We start from the raw sequence: 19,522 nt of genomic DNA, 5'->3' as shown, positions 1-19,522 counted from the left end.
GAACCTGAAGAACGAAACACCAGATGGGAATGTATAGAGCAGGGGTGTCCAACTTAATTTCATCCTGGGCTTCATCAGCATTATGGTTGCCCTCAAAGGGCCAGTTATTATTATTATCACTAGACATTAAGCCTGTTAAATTAATGGGCGCTAGAACATATGTGGTCAAACATTTGTAGAAACAGACTTAGCAGTAAGTCCACGCGAGCACGCACCAGCCGCTTCAACAGTTTTGCCCGGCCGCCCGAAGTCTCTGCGCTCCAAGTCCCAACGGCTGTCCGTGGGGCACATGCACAGTAGCGCAGTCCCACGGACACAGGGACTGGACGCAGAGACACTTGTACTTTATATGTATAGATAATAATGATTATTATACAGGATTGTATAGTGCCAGCAGTTTGCGCAGCGCTTTACAATATGATTATATCTGTAAGATTAGATGTCCAGAGCACCCCACGCCCCCTTATACCCTTACATGAGATGTCAAGAGCCCCCCCCCCCATCATCAAAAGTCATGAGTCACCCATCCTTCCTTACATCACAATGCACCCCCTTACCTTCTGCTGCTGCCAGGAAGAAGATGCGGGTGGATCTGGGAAGAAGAAAGTGCAGGGCCTGGAGCAGACCCGGGAGAAGGTCATTTTGAGCCCAAGGCAACCATGCTAAACTGAGCCCCCCACCCCCCACATCCCCCCCCCCGCTCCAGATTTCTTCCAGCACAAATCTTCTTCTCCCTGTCCCCCCTCCAAACACAGATCCTCCTAGATCACCACACCCCCCACCCCCAGATTTCCTCTCCTAGAACAAAACTTACTCCCTGCCACCCCCCAAATTCTTCCTTTTAACACATATCCCCTCTCCCCAATCTCCTTGTGGCACCCCCCACCTCATAGGATACCACAGTGCCCAGGGCAGCCGGCCCTTCTGCCCACCCCTTTTCCCAGCCCTGGTCTGGAGGAGAACCAGAGGAGGACTGGAGTCAGCTTGCAGAGTCTGCTGAATGCTGAGACCAGGGGAGGCAGAGGCAAGGTGGTGTTGCGGCTTCACACAGAGGTGCAGGATCTGTAGGAGGAATTCTGTCCTCCTCTCTGCTGCGGACTGCTGGGAAAGGGGGGGGGCAAAGACAAGCCTTTTTGAAGCTGCACAGAGGAGTGCAGTATCTGGCAAAGGAGTTCTGTCCTCTCTGCTGCTGACTACTGAGACAAGGGTGGTGCTACAGCTGCAGGAGAGGTGCGAGGGCCGCATGAAATGGCCCAGGGGGGGCTGCATTCGGCCTGCAGGCCTTGTGTTTGACACCTGTGGTATAGAGGGTTAGTACATACAGTGAAGAAAAAAAATGATTTGCTCCCCTGCCCATTTACAAAGAAATGGGGGGTGTATAATTTTTATCATAGATGTATTTTATATGACAGAGACAGAAGATCAACCAAAAATCGAGAAAAAAACACATGATACAAATGTTATAAATGGAGTTGCAGTTCAGTGAGTAAAATAAGTATTTGATCCCCCAAGCAGAACATGACTTAGTAGTTGGTGGATAAACCCTTGTTGGAAGCACAGAGGTCAGACGTTTCTTGTAGTTGGTGACCAGGTTTGCACACATCTCAGGAGGGATTTTGTTCCACTCTTCTTTACAGATCTTCTCTAAATCATTATGAGTTTTTGGCTGTCACTTGGCAACTCGAAGTTTTAGCTGTCAGCCGGATTTCCCCACTGACCACCTGATTACTCATTTAGCTGTCAGTGTACTCTGAAGTCCCAGCAATTGGAGCTGCAAAAAACTAAAAAAAAAACAAAAGCAACTGGGCAATGTTTATCAACAACATTGCTCAGCCACTGAAACAGAAAGATAAGAAGAAACGTTGTTTCTTTTTGTATCTCACTGTTTTCTTCATCTACAGATCAAAGGGATGCATTTCCACCTGCAGATGAAGTCAGTTTAAAGTAACCTGTCAACTAAAAAAATAATTCTGTTTTTTGTTTTTTATTAAATGTTTCTCTGTTTAACTCCTTATTACCCCTTTTTACTCTAATCAGCTTTAACCACTTCGGGACCGCCCGCTGTGTTTTTATGTCGCTAATTTAACGTTAAATACCAGAGTTATGACAGCAGATAGCTGGCATAACCACGGTATTTTCCTACACGGCTGGTGGTCCTCTTTCACATAAAAGTGATCCCAGCAACAAATTCGCCACAGGATCACTTTTATAGGCGGCCGGGGAGGTGCACCTCCCCCTTCTGCCGCTTCCCGGTCATTTTCGCTGCTTACTGGAGCCGTCGGTAGCGAGGAAAACTATCTGATTCCCTGTGCTGCTGGGCATGAAGTTGACTGAGGGCAAGATGGCCCCCACTCCACTCTATGCCCTTGGAGGACCGGAGCGACGTCACTTCTGCCCAACAGCCTTAAAGGTCCAATTTTTTTTTTTTTTTTTTTTAAATGACTTTTTTTTTTTTTTGCTTTTTTTGCTTTAAAGTGTAAATGTGAGATGTGAGGTCAATTTGACCCCGGATCTCACAATAAAGAGGACCTGTCCTGCTTATTTCTATTACAAGGGATGTTTACATTACGTGTAATAGGAATAAAAGTGATCAAAATTTCTTTTTTGGGACAGTGTAAAAAAAAAATTAAAAAAATCTAGAGCGCCTGTCCTTCCAAGTCCCACCCTCATATGTAAACAGTGTTCAAACCACACATGTGAGGTATCACCACGATCATTAGAGTGAGAGCAATAATTCCATCCCCCGACCTCCTCTGTAACTCTAAACTGGTAACCTGTAGAAATTTTCAAAGCGTCGCCTATGGAGATTTTTAAGTACCGAAGTTTGTTGCCATTCCACGAGCGTGCGCAATTTTGAAGCATGACATGTTGGGTATCTATTTACTCGGCGTAACATTATCTTTCACATTATAGCAAAAAAATTGGGCCTACTTCTTTGTTTTCTTATTTTTCAAATTGAAAAAAGTGTAATTTTTCCAAATAAAATTGCGTTTGTAAGACTGCTGTGCAAATTCAGTGTGACATAAAATATTGCATTGATTTCCATTTTATTTTCTAGGGTGTCTGCTAAAAAAAAAAAAAAGATATGTAATGTTTTGGGGTTCTAAGTATTTGTATAGCAAAAAATACTGTCAGAAATAGGTCTGGTCCTTAAGTGGTTAATTAACGCCTTATTCTCCTCCATTTAATTACTTACATAGTTGGTGAGGTTGAAAAAAGACATCAGTCCATCCAGTTCAACCTATGATGTGTGTGTGTGTTTGCTTTTAACCGTACATTGTATACCCCTGTATGTTGTACATTGTATACCCCTGTATGTTGTAAATTGTATACCCCTGTATGTTGTACATTGTATACCCCTGTATGTTGTACATTGTATACCCCCCTGTATGTTGTACATTGTATACCCCTGTATGTTGTACATTGTATACCCCTGTATGTTGTACATTGTATACCCCTGTATGTTGTACATTGTATACCCCTGTATGTTGTACATTGTATACCCCTGTATGTTGTACATTGTATACCCCCCTGTATGTTGTACATTGTACACCCCTGTATGTTGTACATTGTATACCCCTGTATGTTGTACACTGTATACCCCTGTATGTTGTACATTGTATACCCCTGTATGTTGTACATTGTATACCCCTGTATGTTGTAAATTGTATACCCCTGTATGTTGTACATTGTATACCCCTGTATGTTGTACATTGTATACCCCCCTGTATGTTGTACATTGTATACCCCTGTATGTTGTACATTGTATACCCCTGTATGTTGTACATTGTATACCCCTGTATGTTGTACATTGTATACCCCTGTATGTTGTACATTGTATACCCCTGTATGTTGTACATTGTATACCCCCCTGTATGTTGTACATTGTACACCCCTGTATGTTGTACATTGTATACCCCTGTATGTTGTACACTGTATACCCCTGTATGTTGTACATTGTATACCCCTGTATGTTGTACATTGTATACCCCTGTATGTTGTGGTCTCTAAGGTGTCCATCTAATAGTTTTTTGAAACTATCAATGCTCCCTGCTGATACTACTGCTTGTGGAAGAGAATTCCACATCCTTACCGCTCTTACAGTGAAGAACCCCTTACGCACTTTAAGGTTAAACCGCCTTTCCTCAAGTTTTAGTGAGTGGCCACGTGTCTTATTGTATCTCCTTTCTCTGAATAGTTTGTTCCTTATGCTCGGGTCGCCAGTACAGTATTTGTACATTGATATCATATCCCCCCTCAATCGTCTTTTCTCCAGATAGAAAAGGTTCAGTGCTTGTAGTCTTTCCTCATAGCTGATGTCCTCCATTCCCCTAATTATTTTTGTTGCCCTTCTCTGGACTCTCCCCAGTTCCAGCACATCCTTCCTGAGGACCGGTGCCCAGAACTGGACAGCATACTCCAGATGTGACCGGACCAGAGTCTTGTAGAGCGGGAGAATAATATCTTTATTTCTGGAGTGAATCCCCTTTTTTATGCATCCCAGTATTCCGTTGGCTTTGCTTGCGGCGGCTTGGCATTGCATGCCACTGCCAAGCCTGTTGTCTACCAGTACCCCCAAGTCTTTTTCCATCCTAGACTCACCCAGAGGTTCCCCCCCCCCTAGTGAGTAGCTTGCTTTCTGGTTTCTGGCCCCCAGGTGCATTACTTTACATTTTTCAACATTAAACCTCATCTGCCATGTAGTTGCCCACCCCGTTATTTTTTTCAGGTCTGCTTGCAAGGTTTCCACATCCTGCATAGAAGATATTGGCATGCCTAGTTTAGTATCATCTGCAAATACTGAGATTGTACTAGATATCCCCTCCTCTAGATCATTTATGAATAAATTAAACAGGATTGGTCCCAGGACAGAACCCTGGGGGAACCCACTTTCCACACCCGCCCAATCCGAGTACTCCCCATTAATCACCACCCTCTGTACTCTCCCCTGGAGCCAGTTCTCTATCCAGGTACTCACCTTATGGTCCAACCTACCTTCCTTAGTTTGTACAGTAATCGTTTGTGGGGAACGGTGTCAAAGGCCTTTGCAAAGTCCAGATACACCACATCCATAGGCTTACCTTTATCTAGGTGGCAGCTCACTTCATCATAGAAGGTTAATAGATTGGTTTGGCATGAACGATTTTTCATAAATCCATGCTGATTACTACTTATAATACCGTTTTCATTACTAAAGTCTTGTATGTGGTCCCTTAACATCCCCTCCAAAATCTTGCAGACTACTGATGTTAGGCTGACCGGCCTATAGTTACCCGGGATATATCTCGGCCCCTTTTTAAATATTGGTACCACGTTGGCTTTTTTCCAATCAGCTGGCACCATACCCGTCTGTAGACTATCCTTAAAGATCAAGAATAACGGTCTGGCAATCACCTGGCTGAGCTCATTAAGAACCCTCGGGTGCAAGCCAACCGGTCCCGGTGATTTATTTATGTTAAGTTTCTCTAGTTTAGCTCTAAGTCTATCTTCTGTTAGCCATGGCGGAACTTCCTGAGGTATATTATTTAGTTCGGCCTTACAAGCTGGGTTCGTGTAGCCCCCCAATTCCTTTGTGAAGACTGAAGAGAAGAAATTATTTAACACTTCCGCCTTTTCTCTGTCCTCTGTGGCCATATTTCCTTTATCATCTTTTATGGGGCCAATGTGTTCTGGCCTCGCTTTCCTACTATTTATATACTTAAAGAACTTCTTGGGTTTCTTTTTACTCTCTTCCGCTATATGTCTCTCGTGTTCTATTTTAGCCGCCCTGATTTCATCTTTACATTTCTTATTACACTCTTTGTAGTGCTTAAATGCTGCTAATGACCCCTCAGTCTTGTATTTTTTGAAGGCCTTTTCTTTAGCTCTAATATACATTTTTATGTTGGAGTTTAGCCACCCAGGGTTTAATTTTGCTCTTTTAAATTACTATTTTCCTGCTGTTTTTTTTTTTTTTTTCACTTCTATTATATAAACTATTAGTAATTAAAACTTTTTTTTTTTGCTTGCTTTGTTTGTTAATATTTTTCCACCTTTACCATATATTTACATATTTTACTTTGAAAAAAGAGCAACATTTAAAAATTTCTGCCTTGTACCATTGCTGACAGTTGCAGTGTAAACAAAACAGTTTCAGTTGGTATTGGTTATTGGTATCGGGGGAGGGGGGGGGAGCACAAAAAAAAAAAAAGTATCAGTACTCACTTCAGTGCATCCCTACTCTTGACCTGCAGAACTGGAGTTCCAGGGATGACCTCTGCATGGTCTTTCTATGTGTGAATTTCCTTCCACCACTCCAAAACATACAATGCCAAAGTCTACCCAAACCTTTGTTTGAATTTTGGATGGAGTGGGGAAGGGTTAGAACCTCTTTTAGGTTTTTGATTGCTGTCTGTGTCGATGTTCGGGGGATTTCCCTATACCCATAGGTGTGCGCAGCCTATTGCATTAGAATGTGCACCCCAAAGCTCAAACACGCATGTGTGTGTGTGTGTGTGTATATATATATACACACACACACACAGTACCTGACAAAAGTAAGTACACCCCTCACATGTTTGTAAATATTTTATTCTATCTTTTCATGTGACAACACTGAAGAAATGACACTTTGCTACAATGTAAAGTAGTGAGTGTACAGCTTGTATAACAGTGTCAATTTACTGTCCCCTCAAAATAACTCAACACACAGCCATTAATGTCTAAACCGCTGGCAACAAAAGTGAGTACACCCCTAAGTGACAATCTCCGAATGGGGCCTAATTAGCCATTTTCCCTCCCCGGTGTCATGTGACTCGTTAGTGTTACAAGGTCTCAGGTGTGAATGGGGAGCAGGTGTGTTACATTTGGTGTTATCGCTCTCACTCTCTCATACTGGTCACTGGAAGTTCAACATGGCACCTCATGGCAAAGAACTCTCTGAGGATCTGAAAAAAGAATTGTTGCTCTACATAAAGATGGCCTAGGCTATAAGAAGATTGCCAAGACCCTGAAACTGAGCTGCAGCATGCTGGCCAAGACCATACAGTGGTTTAATAGGACAGGTTCCACGCAGAACAGGCCTCACCATGGTTGACCAAAGAAGCTGAGTGCTGTGCTCAGCGTCATATCCAGAGGTTGTCTTTGGGAAATAGACGTATGAGTGCTGCCAGCATTGCTGCAGAGGTTGAAGGGGTGGGGGAGGGGTCGGCCTGTCAGTGCTCAGACCATACGCCGCACACTGCATCAAATTGGTCTGCATGGCTGTCATCCCAGAAGGAAGCCTCTTCTAAAGATGATGGACAAGAAAGCCCACAAACAGTTTGCTGAGGACAAGCAGACTAAGGACATGGATTACTGGAACCATCTCCTGTGCTCTGATGAGTCTGATGAGACCAAGATAAACTTATTTGGTTCAGATGGTCTCAGGCGTGTGTGGGGGCACCCAGGTGAGGAGTACAAAGACAAGGGTGTCTTCCTACAGTCAAGCATGGTGGTGGGAGTGTCATGGTCTGGGGCTGCATGAGTGCTGCCGGCACTGGGGAGCTACAGTTCATTGAGGGAACCATGAATGCCAACATGTACTGTGACATACTGAAGCAGAGCATGATCCCCTCCCTTCAGAGACTGGGCCGCAGGGCAATATTCCAACATAACGACCCCAAACACCTCCAAGATGACCACTGCCTTGCTAAAGAAGCTGAGGGTAAAGGTGATGGACTGGCCAAGCATGTCTCCAGACCTAAACCCTATTGAACATCTGTGGGGCATCCTCAAACAGAAGGTGGAGGAGGGGAAGGTCTCTAACATCCTCCAGCTCTGTGATGTCATCATGGAGGAGGGGAAGAGGACTCCAGTGACAACCTGTGAAGCTCTGGTGAACTCCATGCCCAAGAGGGTTAAGGAAGTGCTGGAAAATAACGGCGGCCACACAAAATATTGACACTTTGGGCCCAATTTGGACATTGTCACTTAGGGGTGTACTGACTTTTGTTGCCAGCGGTTTAGACATTAATGGCTGTGTGTTGAGTTATTTTGAGGGGGACAGTAAATTTACACTGTTATACAAGCTGTACACTCACTACTTTACATTGTAGCAAAGTCTCATTTCTTCAGTGTTGTCACATGAAAAGATAGAATAAAATATTTACAAAAATGTACTTAATTTTGTGATATACTATACACATGGCAGTAGGGCAGAGATTGGTGTCAGTATTTTTATTATTTTAATATTATACATTTTTTACAATTGTATTTTTTTAAATTATTTTTTACAATAATTATTATTGTTTTTTACTATTTATTTAGGAGCCCCATAGGGGGACATTGGTGAACTATCAGGGGTCTAAACAGACCCCTGACGTCTCACTTTTGAGACAGAGAAAGGGACTGAGGACACAGATTCCCCGTTCCCTTTATCTGCAGCCAAGCAGCAGGGGGAATCTGCACAGCACAGGGTGATTAGAGTGTGCCCAGGCACGTCCGGCGCACCCGGTGTGCGCTCCTGTGCCCACACCAATGAGTAAAAATCTCCCCTGCAGGGACACAGACAGCATCAGAAACTTACAGGGCTTCCAACCCCTCCTTACTCCATTCAAGACTAAAAATAAAGTGTTGTCTTAGACTTAGGCATCTATTTTTTACATGTTTGCACCTGAGATTCACACCACTTTTACCCAAGACCCACAAAATTTTCCAACAATCCAATGAGAAAACTTTGTGCATCATAGGTGCAAGTTGTATGAATCTTGCATACAAAACCATTTAAATGAACCCTTTAGTGTACATAAAAATACGGTGATCACTAGAATGTAAACCCCTCTGCCATGTTAGCAATGGGAATTGTATATGTTGGTGCCATTAAGGAAGACCCGGCTTTTTCCGGTTTATATCGGTATTTTTTTGTTAGAAAATTACTCAGAACCCTCAAACATTATATATATATATATTTTTTTTAGCAGAGACCCTAGAGAATAAAATGGCGATCATTGCAATTTTTGTAAGTCACACGGTATTTGCGCAGTGGTTTTTTAAAATATTTTGTTTAGTTTCGTTTTTTTTTTTTTTTTTTTTAGAAAAAACACACATTGATTAAAAAAAAAAAAAAAAAAACAAAAAAAAAAAAAAAACACAATATATATTCAATTTTTTTATAAAATGTGAAAGATGATGTTACTTCGAGTAAATAGATACCTAACATGTCAAGCATGTACTTAAAACAACATGTACTTAAAAATCTCCATAGGCGACGCTTTAAAATTTTTTTACAGGTTACCAATTTAGAGTAACAGAGGTGATCCAGCGCTAGAATTATTACTCTTACTCTAACGATCGCGGCGATACCTCACATGTGTGGTGCGAACACCGTTTACGTATGCGTTCGCTTCTGCGGGCGAGCACGGAGGGATGGGGGGCGCCTCACTTTTTTTTTTTCTTATTTATTTTATTTTTAATTCTTACATTATCACTTTAATTTTTTTTTATCACTTTTATTCCTGTTTCAAGGAATGTAATCATATCTTGTGATAGAAATAAGGACGACCGGTCCTCTTTATGGAGAGATCTGGGGGTCAAAAAGACACCAAATCTCTTCTTTACCTTTAAAAGCAAAAGATAAAAAATATATAAATATATATATATATATATATTTTTTTTTTTTTGATAAAAAAAAAAAGAAAAGAAAAGAAAAAATTAGTTTCCTAGACTGCAAGTGACGTCCTGATGTTGTCGGCCCTCTAAGGTCATAGAGGGGATCTAGTCTCTCAATGCCTCTGTGACCAGCCGTCTGTACCTTTGGATCATTTCTCAGGAATGCCGATGAAAACGGTAAGCCCGAGAAACACTGGCGAAGGGCGGGAGAGGGACGTCCCCCCTTCTGAAGGCGATCCAGCAGCTAATGAGCCACTTGGACCGCTTTCATGAGAAAGCCAGCCACCGGCTATAAAAAAAAATAAAAATACCGGGGTTATGGCCGATATCTTCATCCATAATCCTGAAAAACCACTTGCAAGCCACAACATATATATATATTTATACTGTACGTATTGCAGTCTGCAAGTGGTTAATATAGAAAATGCTGGAAAATTACCCATTATATAAAATTTTGGAAATTTCCAGAAATAAAAAAATTCCAGGAAAAATCCTCCAAATCCTACAGTTGTTGGCAACCAGCAGAATATCTCAGCAGAGCCTCCTATACTATTCTGCAGACTGTTGCACCTCATTCTAACTGGGTTGACGGGCCAATATTTAACCCTTGGAAGGTTAACCACTTGCCGGCCAGCCGCAGTTATACGATGGCAGGTAGACAGGTTCCTGGGGGAGCACGCATGCCCACTCGCCAGCAGCGGGGGAAACCGATCCACGGGGCTGGCGGCCATGATTGCCACCGGGCACCCGCGATCGCTCCCCATAGAGAGAGAACGGTGGTCTGCTGTTGTAAACACAGCAGACCGTTGTTATTTCAGCTATCAACACAGAGCTCCTCCTATTTAGGAACACAGGTCTCTGCGTTGATTTCACAAGCCCATCCCCCTCGCAGTTAGAAAGCACCCCCTAGGCTCACATTTAACTCTTTGATCGCCCCTGGTGTTAACCCCTTCCCTGCCAGTGTCATTAGTACAGTGACAGTGCATATTTTTAGCACTGATTACTGTAGTAATGTCACTGGTCCCCCCAAAAGTGTAAAAAATGTCAGTTAGGGGTCCGATCTGTCCTCCGCAATGTCGCAGTCCCGCTAAAAATCGCAGATCACCGCCATTACTAGTAAAAAAATAAATAAATAAAAATCACAAATCTTTCCCCTAGTTTGTGGACGCGATAACTTTTGCGCAAACCAATCAATATTCACTTATTGGTATTTTTTTTTTCTTTACCAAAAATATGTAGCTGAATACAAATTGGCCTAAAATTATGAAAAAATTAGATTTTTAATTTTTTTTTTTTTTTTTTTGGTTATGTTATATAGCAGAAAGTGAAAAATATTGTGTTTTTTTTTTTTTTTTTTTTTTTTTTGTTTAAAGCGCAAAAAATAAAAATTGCACAGGTGACCAAATACCACCAAAAGAAACTAAAGAAATCTCTATTTGTGGGGAAAAAAAGGACATCAATTGTATTTGGGTACAGCGTCGCACGACTGCGCAATTGTCAGTTAAAAATAACGCAGTGCCGAATCATTAAGGGGGAAAATCTTCTGGTCCAGAAGTGGTTAATACTTACATTTTCGGCTCTCTTCCACTATGTCGGGTAAATTCCCAGAAATGAACGGTTCATCACCAAAACGGCAGATTTTAATAGATGATAGGAAAAGTAGAGGGAGGGCAGAAGGGCAATGTACACAAGGCTCTGATAACAGCAACAGTGCCTGTCCTGTGCCGCCCTCTGCTGTAATAACAAGAAATGACATGAGTGGGCAAAAAAAAAAAAAAAATGACAGAAATATTTAATCCCATCGGCATTCACAAAGCTGCCACAAATAATCCCCTAATGTGTCTAATATGTGTATTCCCTGTGATCATCAGCTCCATTTAGTGGCCGTTGGCCATCATTACAGGAGAAAATAAATAAATAAAACACATTATAGCCACTAGATGGTGCTGATGATCCCAGGAAATACATACAGTGCTGACAATGACTTTGCTCCCAAGAAGGACAGCGCCATCTTTGTTCAGACATCATCCATCTCGCCATCTACCTTATGAGCTCAGATGACAGCTCAGAGATGACACAATCATGTAAATCCTGATAGCTGTGCAGTTCTCGGCTGTGTTCACAAATGTATGACACAGATCAGCCCCTTGCTGCAGCCTTTCACTCTGTGAATTAATACCGAGTTACAATGTGCAGTCTGATCACTGGGGGAGGGGGAGACTGGGGAAATGCTTCCTCCTGCCTGCAGAAGACTGATGACATCAACTCAGACTTGTGATGTTATTTTAAGGTCAACTTTAATTAATGTCTTCCATAGGGGCCCCAGTCTGTATTTCCTGCGTGGAAGAAAAGGCTGACAGTCTACTTCTGTGTCTGGTACCCAATGAAGGGCCCCCAATAAGACAACTGCAAGGTCAGCCATTAGCCGACCTCACCTCGATGGCACCTAATATACAATATTCTCCAGATTTCCCGCTTATTATCCTCACCGAATCCAGATCAGTGACAGCTCCGCCCCATATAAATAATTCAATAATTCTATATTTGTGGATCCATCAGAGATGCCAAGTGTTACATAATGAGCCGAACGTTCGATCAGTGGAGCTTGTAGGATTTGCAGCGCACAATGACAGCGGTCTCCTGCATTAGTTGCTATTAGAACTGGTGGCTTAATGGTTAGCAGAGGGCGCCAAGCTGAGTGTAACAATGCCCAAAAACGTTACTGGATTAAAACAAAGTGGCAACTCACACGTGGGAGTAAAAAAAATGTCCCAGGCATGCAGGTACAATAAATACAGAAAGGTAGGATGATTCCTACTTAGGCAGCTTTATAGAATAGAATAGAATAGAATAAAACAACTTTGAAATTTAAATGGAAACATATTGCAATAAATACAGAAAGGTAGGATGATTTTTTGTCATTGAAAATTCTTCCGTTGTGCACATCTCTACTTAACCACTTCCCACCCGCCCTATAGCAGATTGATGGCAGCGAATCCCGTCATATAACGTCCAGCAGGATAGAGCGGCGAGCGGTAATGCGAGGTGTCACTCTGACTCACCGCATCTCCGATCCCGGTAAAGAGCCTACTGATGTAGGCTCTTTACCATGTGACCAGCTGTGTCCAATCACAGCTTGTCCCATAGTAAATAGGAAGAGCCGTTGATCGGCTTTACTCAGTTGGTTGTTGACTGGCACGAGTAGAGGAGAGCCGATCTGTGGCTCTCCTGACAGGGGGGGGGGGGGGGTCTGTGCTTGTAATCAGAGCATTGATTACCAGTGCAGAACCTTGAAGGTTGCCACTAGAGCCACCAGGGATTGCCCACCCATGGCCACCAGGGATGCCCACCCATGACACCCAGGGATGCCCACCCATGACACCCAGGGATGCCCACCCATGGCCACCAGGGATGCCCACCCATGACACACAGGGATGCCCACCCATGGCCACCAGGGATTGCCCACCCATGGCCACCAGGAATGTCCACCCATGGCCACCAGGGATGCCCACCCATGACACCCAGGGATGCCCACCCATGGCCACCAGGGATGCCCACCCATGACACACAGGGATGCCCACCCATGGCCACCAGGGATTGCCCACCCATGGCCACCAGGAATGTCCACCCATGGCCACCAGGGATGCCCACCCATGACACCCAGGGATGCCCACCCATGGCCACCAGGGATGCCCACCCATGACCCCCAGGGATGGCAATCAGGGCTCAGGAACCCTTTCAGTGCCCTCCCCATCAGAGTTGCCCATGATTTCCATCTATCAGTTCCACCCCCCAGTGCCCATTATTGCAATCTATCAATGCCTTCCACCAGTGCCCATTATTGCAATCTATCAGTGCCGCCCACCAGTGCCCATTATTGCAATCTATCAGTGCTGCCCACCAGTGCCCATTATTGCCCACCAGTGCCACCTATCAGTGCCGCCTATCAGTGCCCATCAGTGTCACCTATTAGTGCCAATCAGTGCTGCCTATCAGTGCCCATCAGTGCAGCCCATCAGTGTCACCTTTCAGTGCTCATCAGTGCCGCCTATCAGTGCCCATCAGTGCTGCATATTAGTGCCACCCCATCAGTGCCTCCTTATCAGTGCCTGTCAGTGCGGCCTCATCAGTGCTCATCAGTGCAGGAAAAAAACTTATATTTACAAAATGTTATAACATTAACAAAAAAACGTTTCGGTCTTTTTTTATTTGTGTAGCAAAAAGGAAAAAAACCTTGCGGTGATCAAATACCACCAAAAGAAAGCTCTATTAGTGGGAAAAAAAGACATAAATGTGGTTTAGGTACAGTGTTGTATGACCGCGCAATTGTCATTCAAAATGCAACAGCGCTAAAAGCTGAAAATTGGCCTGGGCAGGAAGGGGGAGAAAGTGCCCGGTATTGAAGTGGTTAAATCTGCGCAGGACACAATGAAATCTCGGGAATATCAGGGAATTCTGGAGGAAAACGGGTTGCAGATAATAAGAAAACCGCCGGATTGCTTCCACCTGACAGCAGACGGCTCATTAGACTTACACCCCGCCGCTGCCAACTTATCAACGAAAGGGTTAAATCCCCAAACGCGTTGGCTGTTTTCTGTATTCTAGGTATAAATGGACACCAATAATAGAAGACTTTGGATTTCTTGGTCTGGCGCTCTGATTGGACGCTGATGGCATCATCTCAGCCTTGGCCAAGTCTCTATCCGGAGCTCAAGGACATCTTCCTAATGTTATAAGGTGGAGCTGTCTGGAGAAATAACGATGTTGCGGTGTATAGTGACAGATCCGGAACGCATTCATCCAGACTTGTAAAGCTCCCGGGGGTTTCCATGGTTATTTTATTTCTTTTTGCCGTTACAGAATAGGACAATGCTGGGGATGTGCAATGAGCCATGAGCTCTCCATTAAGTCTGGATGTCTCTACAGTCCCGCTGTATGATAACATCGAATAATAATCTATGGAGACGACGGAACGAACATCACCCAACCACGCATGGAAGGTGCAGCCATTGTGGGACATTCACCTTCACCAGGAAATGTCCCCGCATGGAGAATTGTCCAATACACTGAACACAAATATAAACACTTTTGTTTTTGCCCCCCATTTTTCATGAGCTGAACTCGAAGATCGAAGACTTTTTCTATGTACACAAAAGGCCGATTTCTCTTGTAGCCCATTCCAGCCTTGTGTAGGTCTACAATCTTCTCCCTGACATCCTTGGACAGCTCTTTGGTCTTGGCCATGGTGGAGAGATTGGAATCTGATTGATTGCTTCTGTGGACAGGTGTCTTTTATACAGGTGACAAGCTGAGATTAGGAGCACTCCCTTTAAGAGAATCCTCCTAATCTCAGCTTGTTATCTGTATAGGTAACGATACAGGTGGTGGTCTTGTAGTCCATTCCAGCCTTGTCTAGATCTACAATCTTCTCCCTGACATCCTTGGACAGCTCTTTGGGTCTTGGCCATGGTGGAGAGATTTGAAACTGATTGATTGATTGCTTCTGTGGACAGGTGTCCTTTATACAGGTAACAAGCTGAGATTAGGAGCACTCCCTTTAAGAGAGTCCTCCTAATCTCAGCTCATTACCTGTATAGGTAACAATATAGGCAATGGTCTTGTAGCCCATTCCAGCCTTGTGTAGGTCTACAATCTTGTCCTTGAAATCCTTGGACAGCTCTTTGGTCTTGGCCATGGTGGAGAGGTTGGAATCTGATTGGTTGATTCTGTGGACAGGTGTCCTTTATACAGGTGACAAGCTGAGATTAGGAGCACTCCCTTTAAGAGAGTCCTCCTCATCTCAGCTTGTTACCTGTATAGAAGACACCTGGGAGCCAGAAATCTTGCTGATTGATCGGGGATCAAATACTTATTTCACTCATTAAAATGCAAATCAATTTATAACTTTTTTTGAAATGCGTTTCTCTGGATATTTTTGTTGTTATTCTGTCTCTCACTGGTAAAATAAACCGACCAATAAAATTATAGACGGATAATTTCTTTGTCAGTGGGCAAATGTACAAAATCAGCAGGGGGTCAAATACCAAACAACACATACTTCTCTTTTAATTGCACAATAAAGTTGTTGGAATTTTTACAGATCTTTTTGGATACATTTAAATGGACCTCTTTTGCCTCGAGTGTTTATGGGGCTGGAGGAAGGGTACTGTAAGATCATAGCTGTGCTGCTTCTCCTTTCACTGTCCGATCACAGGCTGGGGGGGGTTACTTCCAGGATGACCTGGGCTCAGAAGAAGTGAGTTGAATGATGCTGGCCATCAGACTGAGGACATCTAGTGGCAGGGAGATCTCTGGTTTGAGGTTGGCTATTAAAGCAAAAGCTGGCTTTCCAATTTATTGTTAGTTTTTTTTAATAAGCATTTTTTTTTCAGCTGGAGTTCTGTTTTTAATATATTAGTGAGCTAAACATAAAATAAATAGAATTGTGTATATTTTTTAACCCAGTATGTGAAAGACTTACAATGTAATGCAGAGCCATGTGCCTGGTTCTTTAGCTCCTGGTGGCTGCTTCTGGGGGTGCACCTCATCTTACTCATAGGTGAATCCTGCGCTGACCACGCTAATCCAATCTCTCCAGGATGATGGGAAATCCAACGTTTGATAGAGGTCATTGGAAAGGGTTCCCTCTTTTGGGTGATTTTCCCTCCCTCAGTGCTTTGGTGACTTATTTTGTATTTCCTGTCCCTTTCTCTCCCAAAGCCAGCTTTTCTTCAAACAGGAAGTGAGGGGAAACCTTCCCGTTGGGGACATAGATGGGCAGGGTAGGGTTAGATTCTGTCATCTGTGTCCCTAAAAAAGAGATTTCCCCTCACTTCCTGTCAGGACAGAAAGCATAAATGTCAGCTGGCCTGGATCTGCCAGGAGTGTCCTGTATGTTGGTCTTCTGCTCTGATGATTCTGTGTCTGCGGGCCATGTCCTGGGATCCCAGTGTCACCTTTATTTTAGTTTCTGCTCATGCAAAATAACTCAATAAAGTGTTTGTTCTGCCTCCAGCAAGATATTATTTCAGTTGTTTTGCCTGCAATATCAGATTTGACCACAAGATGGAGTAGTGGTAAATTTACTGGTTTTTTTTTTTTGCAAAATCTAGAAACCGTTCACCTTTAATAAAACTTCCCATCAATCGTCAGATTAAGGAAAGGTAGCAGATGCATCATGGGAGCTCAGACTCAATCTCAGAGACTGAAAAGAAGAAGCCAGCTATCAGAGCCGATGTTGGACCAAAAGTTGCATCCCCCAAACGCAGCATCATTGGTGAGAATTACTCATCGCCATCTACAGCCCAGCTTGTTCATTGTATTTCTCTATCTTTCAGATAGTTCAGGCTGGTGGTGGTGTAATGGTGTGGGGGATATTTTCTTGGCACACTTTGGACCCCTTAGTACCAATCGAGCATGGTTTACACACAACGGCCTACCTGAGTATTATTGCTGACCATGTCCATCCCTTTATGACTACAGTGTCCCCATCTTCTGATGGCTCCTCCCAGCAGGATAATGCCCCATGTCACAAAGCTCCAATCATCTCACCACTGGTTTCTTCACCATGACAATGAGGTCACTGTCCTCCAATGACCTCCAAACTCCCCACATCTCATCCAATAGAGCACCTTTGGGATGTGGTGGAACGGGAGATTGGCATCATGGATGTGCAGCCGACAAATCTGCAGCAACTGTGTGATGCTATCATGTCTCTATGGAGGAAAATCTCTGAGAAAAGTTTCCAACATCTTGTTGTATCTATGCCAACTAGAATGAAGGCAAAAGGAGGTCCAACCCGCTACTAGCAAGGTGCACCTAATAAAGGGGGTCCAACCCGCTACTAGCAAGGTGCACCTAATAAAAGGGGTCCAACCCGCTATTAGCAAGGTGCACCTAATAAAGGGGGTCCAACCTGCTACTAGCAAGGTGCACCTAATAAAGGGGGTCCAACCCGCTACTAGCAAGGGGCACCTAATAAAGGGGGTCCAACCCGCTATTAGCAAGGAGGACCTAATAAAGGGGGTCCAACCCGCTACTAGCAAGGTGCACCTAATAAAGGGGGTCCAACCCGCTACTAGCAAGGTGCACCTAATAAAGGGGGTCCAACCCACTACTAGCAAGGTGTACCTAATAAAGGGGGTGCAACCTGCTACTAGCAAGGTGCACCTAATAAAGGGGGTCCAACCCGCTACTAGCAAGGTGCACCTAATAAAGGGGGTCCAACCCGCTACTAGCAAGGTGCACCTAATAAAGGGGGTCCAACCCGCTACTAGCAAGGTGCACCTAATAAAGGGGGTCCAACCCACTACTAGCAAGGTGTACCTAATAAAGGGGGTGCAACCCGCTACTAGCAAGGTGCACCTAATAAAGGGGGTCCAACCCGCTACTAGCAAGGTGCACCTAATAAAGGGGGTCCAACCCGCTACTAGCAAGGTGCACCTAATAAAGGGGGTCCAACCCGCTACTAGCAAGGTGCACCTAATAAAGGGGGTCCAACCCGCTACTAGCAAGGTCTACCTAATAAAGGGGGTCCAACCCACTACTAGCAAGGTGCACCTAATAAAGGGGGTCCAACCCACTACTAGCAAGGTGCACCTAATAAAGGGGGTCCAACCCGCTACTAGCAAGGTCTACCTAATAAAGGGGGTCCAACCCAGTACTAGCAAGGTGCACCTAATAAAGGGGGTCCAACCCGCTACTAGCAAGGTCTACCTAATAAAGGGGGTCCAACCCGCTACTAGCAAGGTCTACCTAATAAAGGGGGTCCAACCCGCTACTAGCAAGGTCTACCTAATAAAGGGGTTCCAACCCAGTACTAGCAAGGTCTACCTAATAAAGGGGGTCCAACCCGCTACTAGCAAGGTCTACCTAATAAAGGGGGTCAAACCCGCTACTAGCAAGGTCTACCTAATAAAGGGGTTCCAACCCAGTACTAGCAAGGTCTACCTAATAAAGGGGGTGCAACCCGCTACTAGCAAGGTCTACCTAATAAAGGGGGTCCAACCCGCTACTAGCAAGGTGTACCTAATAAAGTGGCCGGTGAGTGGATGTTTTTGTTTTTCCTCAATAGTTTCACCCACCCTGTTTTTTTTAAATAAAGTTTTAAAACAACACTCTGGCTTATTGCAGAATAGGAGGGTTTAGCTGCATGTTGAGCTACACACAGGGGAACATGAAGCAGGGACAGAACAGTATTCAGTAGGACTATGATGGAGGACTGTTGAGTGTGTGGCCTCCACAAAATTAGAGGTGGGGTGTGAGTGGGTTCCTCCCACAAGTGGGTGGGGGGCGAGGCTGAGGCAGACTATGGTCAGAGCTGAAATTTTGGTAAGTATACATGAAATGCTTGGAAATTCACACAAAACCCATCTTTAGTAGAGTAGGGACAGTCTTTATCTGTCAATGTTTCTTTGACATCTGCACCATCCTGTCCAGGTGACAACTGCGACCTCCTATGTTTTGTTCTGGCTTCACAGGGACAGGAATTGAGGGAATATCTCTCCAATGGGGTCAAAAAAACAGACCGACATTATAACTCTTCCCTGAACTCTGCAAAAAAAGAACCTCATGGCTGGATTTGGGCTTTAGAAGTCTACTTGTTGTGGGTAAGGCAGATCGTCCCTCGAGCTAATTCATTCTTGAGGTCTTTAGCAGATCATAAAGAAGATACACCAGATAGAGTAAAATTAGACTTTATTATACAATTCCAGAGCCAATTATCTATAAATGCATTAAAAACAAAAGAGCAGCGGTTCAGGTCTTCTTCACGAGACCCTCCGGAAGGTCTGTGTGCTGACCACATTTCCAGCTGTGAGTTCCTGTAAAGACAACGTCATGTCATTGGGTAGCACGCCTCATAATTTAAGACTTACAGGTTATCTCTAACTTTTCC

At 44.0% G+C, this 19,522-nt stretch overlaps 1 protein-coding gene across 1 annotated transcript in view; it reads right to left on the bottom strand.

Moving 5' to 3' along the window:
- Positions 1 to 19,375: 19,375 nt before the first annotated feature.
- Positions 19,376 to 19,522, bottom strand: part of RBP5 (retinol binding protein 5) — a gene marked incomplete at its 5' end in the record, with an annotated part of 31,048 nt that continues 30,901 nt past the window's right edge. Inside the window, one exon of the mRNA XM_082267386.1 lies at positions 19,376 to 19,448. Coding sequence (XP_082123512.1) covers positions 19,395 to 19,448 — 54 coding nt within the window. The 3' untranslated portion in view covers positions 19,376 to 19,394. The remainder of the gene's footprint in view (positions 19,449 to 19,522) is intronic.

The sequence above is a fragment of the Pelophylax lessonae genome (assembly GCF_965119305.1).
Source record: "Pelophylax lessonae genome assembly, chromosome: 9".
Taxonomy (NCBI): Eukaryota; Metazoa; Chordata; class Amphibia; order Anura; family Ranidae; genus Pelophylax; species Pelophylax lessonae.
Note: the sequence above shows the minus strand (reverse complement) of the source record. Positions and strands in the feature narration are given on the sequence as shown.